Here is a 7372-nt window from a genome sequence, read left to right as displayed (position 1 = left end):
TCCCCAGTTCAGCTGCAGACCGTGTGAAGAACCACTGTATTCCTTTGATTGAAACGCAGCTCCTGCCAGCTTCACCTATTTCTTTTACTGGAAAAAACAGTAAACAATCAGTTCCTGCCCAACCTCTTCAACGGCACTCTGAATTAACACCATGTTATTATCTGCTTATTACATGTGGTACCTTGAGACTTCTTTGTACAAGGCAGTGTATAAAGATAAGGCTGAAAAATAGTTGTTTTGCTGCAGTGCTTCCAGTCCAAGCAGAGGAGGCCCGCAAAGGACAGGGGCCAAGTGCATTGCAAGAGAGCAGTGTGAGCAGACCATTCGTAACGCCGGCCTCTTTCTAAGGTTTTTCTTTTTCTTTTGCAGGCAGCCCATCTGGAAAACGTGGTGGTGACTCTCAAGCAATTTTCCTTTTGTGACTCCTGAAGGACAAGTGGGTCCTGAGCAGGATGCAGCAGCCAGCGGCTGGTGACAGGAGCACAGCTGTTCCCTTGCCCTGTCATCCATCCGAGGCCAGCCTCACTGCTGACTCGTACTATACACACCGTGTTGTTCAGGATCCCGAGTGGTCCCTCGCCACTGTTCCCCACCTCACTGAGCTCTGCCTCCAGCACATCGTTCATAATTTTGAAAGTAAGTGGGAGCACATTTTCCCTAAGACACATGAAGAGAGAGAGCATCAGTCCCAGGAGCGGAGGGTCAACAAGGCATGTGAAAGGCAGAGTGTGGTACCCAGCCCTGCCAAAGGAACAGATGGGGAGAAATATCCCCTCAGGCAGCTAGTTAAACAAACTGTTTAGTTGCTAAGTATGTACTTGTACACTCCAGGGATGGCTGTAGTCCTCTGGGCTGCTATCCAGGATATGACTCTGCCCTAACCTTGTCCTGTTGTGTCTTCCTCCTTCCATGCTCTGCTGGACTCACCTCAGCCGTGGCTGGGGCTGTGGAGTCACTCTTTCCTTCCCTTGATTCATGCATGTGTTAGGGTAGCACTCGAGGATGGAACCCTGTTGTGCTGAGTGCTGTGCAAAGAGGTGGAGAATCGCTCCCTGCTTGGCGATGCTACCATCTCAGAATATGTATCGTACTCAGAGTCTCGGGCCTTCTCCACAGCTTTTGGTGGTGATGTGACAGGTTATATCCTCAGGCAGGGAATGTGCTTTTGAAGCAGGTTGACTGATGAAACATAGCAAAACAGAAGAAGCACATCTCGTCTGGGAACTGACTGGGAGGGGGAAAGGTCTCTTTGGCTGACCAGCGAAGTGGCAGCAAAGACCAAAGATAGGTCCCAGGCTATGTCCACACTGGAGCTGTAAGACAGTACAGAGAGGCTCAGTGCTGCTTTACTCCAGGAGATGATGGTACCTGGGGGTCTGAGCTGGGTCACCCTTGCAGTCCTATCAACTTGGCCAGTCAGTCTGATGCCGAATGGATTGGACCCACATTGTGTGCATGTAAAAGCAGTGTGCTCTCTGACCTGGGGACCCTCGTGCCGTTACCTGAGCTGTGCGGCTGTGTCTTGCCCGCTGCTGTGGCCTGGGTGAGCCTAAGTGAAGCTAGCCCAGTTCTGCCTATACGTGCTCCACCTCTGCTTGTCTTGTGGGACTTTGCAGAGAAGGTCACTGTAGTGCCAGCTGTAGGACACCGGAGAATAGGCTGTGGTCAACCCCAGCAAAACTCCTTTCCTTAGGAAGGAAATGCCACAGAGACAGAAGAAATATAAAGCTAACCCCACTTTGTGCCTCAAAACCTGATTTCCCATGTGCAAGTCGGCCTCTCCACTGATGATTTCTGTAACTCAACACTACCTGTCACCAAGCATTCATGGTGTGAGCACGCATGGCTTTTCTCTGGCAGTTCTCACCACAAAGAACTTCCACCAGGCAGAAGCCAGCTGAGACTTAGGGTGAGCATTAGGAAAGAGACTGAGGGAGAACGCTCCTGGGAAAAGAGACCTTTTATTTAAACAAGGTGGACTTAAAGGCTAAGAGTGTGTCTCAGTGAAAAAGAACAGAACTTGGCGTAAGACAGATACCTGAGTTAAGATAAAAAAGCATGAGGACCTGCATGAAGAGCACACAGACAGTTGTTCTCAAATATTGTTCTTCAATATGCTTAGAAACAAAAGGGAGAAAGTTCAGCAAATGACAAGCTAAGCTCTCCATCTCTGTAAGGCTCAATTAGCTCTCCTGGGAGCATAAGTCCTGCTCTGAATACAAAATGCATTCAAATTGAATTTAAACTGGGAGCTAAGTTTCTGATGCAGTTCCCAAATATTATGGGAGTAAATCCAATTATGCTGATGTTTTATTGTAAAAGTTAGAAATCCTACACAGAGATGTAGGAGCTGAATCCTACACATTTGCTGCCAGCTTAGCTTCCCTGCACCAGCCACTGGCAACTGAGAGGCAGTATCAGCGCCGGGGGAGCGTGGGCACACGGCTGGCAGCCTGGGCAGAACTATAGTGCCAGCCATGGTTACTACAGCCCAGACCAACCTCTCCTTCTCTTCATCCCCTCCAGAGAACCCGATTTTGGACCGCCTTCTGCCTAAGCACCAAAGAAAGGTGCTGGACAGGCTCTCCACTGGCCTTCCGCTCTCTGTGACTGCCAACCTGATAAGCGATGAGGACTACTGGAAGAGGTGCTGCACTGAGCGCTGGCAAGTGTGTGACATCTCCAACTATGGAGACAGCTGGAAACGGATGTTCTTTGAACGTCACCTGGAGAACATCCTGAAATGTTTCATCCCTAACACCACAGACCCCAACCAGGTCCTAGAATTCATCCCGCTCTGCAAAGATTATGTGCGGAAACTGGAGGTTGATCAGTTTCTGCCACCGATAGAAGTGGATCAAAAGGAGGAGAGGGATGACCTATCTGATACAGGGAGTGATTTTGGATTTGATGAGGTCTTCATGCGTCACTATGACCTGGGAGTCCTCATTACTACTCTCCCTCACCTTGAAGAGCTTCATCTCACTTATGGCGTGAAGGACTGCGGCATGAACTTCGAGTGGAACCTCTTTAACTTCACCCACCAGGACTGCTGCAACCTGGCTGCTGCCCTGAAGATGTGCCACAACTTGAAAGTAATGTACCCCAAAATGAACCTTCCTTCCTCAGCCAGATCTTCAAATTGTCTGGGGATGGAAACCCAGGGGCTGGTTTTGCTCGCTGGCAGCACCTTTTTGCAAGCTGCAGTCTGGCAGACAGCAGAGATGTTAACTTGCTGGCCTAGTGCTGAGTAACTTGTTCTGCCTATGTCCTTGTTAGAAAAGGTTGTCAGAGGTCAGTGAGAAAAATACTTGCTCCTACAAAACGTGTTTCCTGCAGTGCAAGAGAAAGCAACACTCCTATTTTAATTCCTCACATAGGTCTGGCGGGGAGGACAGGAGAAGCCCAGAGAAGGTTTTTCATAAGGAGTTTTTGGTAGTTATGCTCAGTAAAGACATGTCAACATGCTCCAGAGGAGCAGAGACGCCCTGGAAGAGCATGGGGAAATATCCACATTTGCCTTAGAGTGATGATGGGATTTCCTCCTGGACCCTAACACTATCTTCAGTTCTGTGGCAGCTGCAGGGCAGACACTCAGCCCCTCCAAAACATGAGCAGGCATTGCTATCCAGGGTGCAGCCGGAGCAAGCTGGCTGAGCGCCCTCCCCACAGATCGGTGTGCTTTGGGAAGTACTGGTCTGCTTGGCTTCCGCAAGCGACATTACCTCTGCTGTGGCTGTTAGAGCGCCCTGGCCACCTTGTCCTTCGCAGAGCACACTGTGTTTTCCACTTGTGCACGTGCTCGTTCAGACAGTGTTCAACTGTGATCTGGGGTGAGTTCTGCCGTTGCGCTCTGCAGACGTTTGGGCAGCTTTATCTCGTTTTAATTTAGATCCTATGGAGTCAGAGGAGAGGAACAGGCATTTGCAGCAAATTAACCATTGCTCCCTAGAATAGGTATGGGACATCAGTGGCATGCCCTCCCTGCTGGAAGTACCTGCCCACTACAAAAGCGACTACTTGAGCCCACTGGTAAAAGTGTTTGAAGTGAAGGGAGATGAAATCTGTCTCATGGACCACAGGCCAAACTCCCTTGAGGTCTTGTACAAAGCTCAATCCAAAGTGCTGGCTGTTTTAGTGTCCCTGTCCTTTATCCCCACAGGTTTTCAAGCTGACGCGAAGCAAAGTAGATGATGACAAGACCAGGCTGCTGGTCCATAACTTGCTGGATCACCCCTGCTTGGTGGAGCTGGACTTGTCCCACAATCTCATCAAGGACAAAGGGGCACAAGCTGTTGGCAAATTGATCAACCACAGCAGATTAGAAACCCTCGACCTGTGTAACAACCAGATCCATCACGTGGGGGCTCAGGCTCTTGCTCAAGCCCTTGCTGAAAACTCCACCCTGACCTCCCTGAATCTGCGCCTCAACTGCGTGGAGGACAAAGGCGGGGAGGCTATCGGCCATGCCCTGCTGACCAACACCACCCTGAAGTCCATCCATCTGGGAAGTAATAACCTGTCAGAGCCAACCGCTGTGCTTTTCTCCCAGGTCTTGGCTCAGAACACCACCCTGACGAGTATCAACTTCTCATGCAACCACCTGGGGCTGGTAAGAGAAACTCCTTCTCCCTGCAGCTTGTGAGCCTTCGTGGTGGCCTTGCAGAGCAGATGCTGAGCCTGCCCTGCCTCAAAGCTGCAGAGGCAAATGCATCCCTCGCTTTGCAGTCTGCTGTGATAATCAGTTGCGAACAGGGAAGAGACTGGCAGAAATGAGACGGGCATCTTCTGTGCACACACATGCATTTATCTCACTTGTTACATCTAGCTCTGTTCACAGGGCTGCATCTGGCTTCCAGGCTTTGGGCTTTTGGGCAGAGAAGGATTTCCCCCCAGGAAACTGAAAATCAGGGAGTATGTCTGGGAAAAATCACAGCCGCTTCACACACGTGGGAGTAGATAATAATCATAGGCGAGGGCCTTATGGATCTGCTGTGCCATCTGCCACTCAGCAGCACACAGATAGTGTCACCCTTCCCAGAATCTCTCCTGCCCATCACGTGCTCAGAGGAGACTGTTAGAAAATTGGCTCAGTTCTTGAGCTCCTTTAACTTACCCTGCAGCACTGGAGTGGTGCAGTAGGTCAAAAGTGTCACGTCTGGTTGCTTGTAAGTGGCTCCTAAACCACAGACTTACATTTTCTAGACAGAGGAGCATCCACAGATCTTAGTACATCCCTAAGAGCTGCAGTATGCAACATGCCCACAAACCAGACCACTTCTCTTCTGCCGATTAAAAAGAGCTTTAGAAATCTGAAACTAGACAGCCAAATGCAATCATGCTGGCTTTTAAACTTTCTGCGCTGCCTCAATTTTTCTCACTGTCAGAATAAAGAGACAGCAAGACCAGCTGTCCCTCCTGGCAGGAATATTGGCATCAATGCATATGACAACGGTTTTAAAAGGATATGATGGCAGAAAACCTTTTGTGAGTTCTATGATCCTGGATGTGGAAAACCATTTGAGTTTAATGATGCAAGGGGGAAAAGGTTGGAAAGGATAGAAGGATTTTTGCTTAGTAAATAACAATCTGTATGCTTAGCAGCTTCCTTCTGATAAGCTCTCTGTTACCCTTTTGTGAAGCTCCACAGCAGCCCAACAAGTGGGCTGGTATTATCTTTGGGGAAATGGGATTTTTTGCTAGAAATGCATCAAATTCTGACCTCTTTACCCCATTAAACAGAGATTCCTTCCCAGTCCTTTTTGCTCCATCCTCTTTGGCAAAAGGTCTGAGGCATGGTGCTGGGATGAGGGGACCACCTGCATGGAGGACATAGGGCAGGAGGTGTATTTGGTACCTGAAAGGGAATAGCTGGGGCAGGAGGGGTGGGTGGGTTGGGGTGTCAAATTGTCACATCCTGAAAGACAGTGCTTCAGGTAATGGAGGGATGTGACCCCAAAGTGACTCACTCCCTAAGGCCATCTATATCACATTTTCTGTCCCATACAGGCTAGGCTTCAGCTGTGTGAGATGTTCCCCTCAGGAAAGCCAGCCCAGCCTGGGAAATGGCATCCAGGCAGGAGGCTGCCAGCACCGGGGCTCTGGCCACTGCCGAGCTGAGGAGCCGTACACTAATCACGCTGCCATTTGTCCCCAACCAGCAATGAGCTGGGGACCGGGGGACAAGGGAGAGCAGAGACTCCTCTCAGGTTATCATCGCCAGCTGTGCTATTAACCAGCCTGAGCTTGAGGACTCCTGACGTGGTACCCAGAGGGAGTCATTAGCATGTGTCATAGCACCGAGCGCTGCATAAGGTTACACTCCTTCCCTGTACTTCTCCCGTGAGCAACATTTTGGGCTTGGGTGAAGGCCTTCGTGCCTTCTGGCATCATCTCACAGGCACAGAAGTTGCCCTGGGGAGGAGGGAAAGGGAGCAATGCACTTCACATTTGGATCTCCTGCTTTAACCCCCCTTCTCACCCATTTGCAGGACGGTGGGAAGCAGCTGCTTGAAGGGCTGGCGGATAACAAGGCTCTGACCGAGTTTGACCTCCGCCTGGCAGAGGTGGGCGAGGAGACCGAGTACCTCATTCACCAGATCACGTGGGCCAACCGGGAAGCGGTGAGGCAGGGGGCTCTGCAGCATCCCCCTGCCAAACCCCTCTGAAGAGAACTCCGGAGAGCGATGAGCTGTGCAGGTGCAGTGTTGGAGATACTTCAGAGGGTTGTTTTCATTTGTATTTCTGAGAAACATGCAACTTGTGGTTGCCACCGCAGCCTCTCCCAGATCCCCATCATCCAACCTGTGACTTTAAATGAGACAGACATTAGACCTCGTGGGGCTGCGGTGGCAGCACAGAAGCAGTCTGCCCCCTGAGCCCTCTCCCACTGCACCCGAGACTAAATCCCACCTCCTGTGGTGTTTCTTGCGTCTTCCAGCGGCAACCTTAGTGCAGGCAACTGGATGTTGTTCCACCTCTAAAGCAGCTAAGATGACATCTCCACCATCCAAATGGTCTAGTTCAGACCTAACTCTCAGAGCAGGCAGCTCTTTTAGGCTTTTTGCTGAGGAGGACGTGAGATGCATAGAGGATAGAGGGAATGTTGTTTCTCGTTTCTCAGCAGCTTCTTCTGGCTATTGCTCTGCTCAGGGATTTGTTTTTATAGCAAAATCTGTCTGGAGTCTTAGACATGGGTGGTGAAAAGTGAAAAAAAAAACCCAGCCCAATAAATGACAGGTCTTTACACCATGGTTTCCTGTGTTGGGTTGCTATGCCTTTGCTCAGTGCTAGCCTGCTTTGCAAACAGGTGAATTATTTACAACCAGATGCTTACCTTAACTAGTAGTGCTCTTCTGTGCAAACCTGTCAA

At 50.1% G+C, this 7372-nt stretch overlaps 1 protein-coding gene across 1 annotated transcript; it reads left to right on the top strand.

The window, feature by feature from the left end:
• The first annotated feature begins 406 nt into the window (after positions 1-406).
• TCTE1 (t-complex-associated-testis-expressed 1) lies at positions 407-7076 on the top strand. The gene is made up of 4 exons (XM_040612154.1): positions 407-636; positions 2527-3095; positions 4163-4612; positions 6492-7076. The coding sequence occupies exons 1-4, from the start codon at positions 453-455 to the stop codon at positions 6666-6668; spliced, it is 1380 nt and encodes a 459-aa protein (XP_040468088.1). The 5' UTR covers positions 407-452; the 3' UTR covers positions 6669-7076.
• The last annotated feature ends 296 nt before the right edge of the window (positions 7077-7372 follow it).

Source organism: Falco naumanni, chromosome 12 (genome assembly GCF_017639655.2).
Source record: "Falco naumanni isolate bFalNau1 chromosome 12, bFalNau1.pat, whole genome shotgun sequence".
Taxonomy (NCBI): Eukaryota; Metazoa; Chordata; class Aves; order Falconiformes; family Falconidae; genus Falco; species Falco naumanni.
The sequence above is the reverse complement of the archived record's forward strand: the minus strand, read 5'-3'. Positions and strand labels throughout refer to the sequence as shown.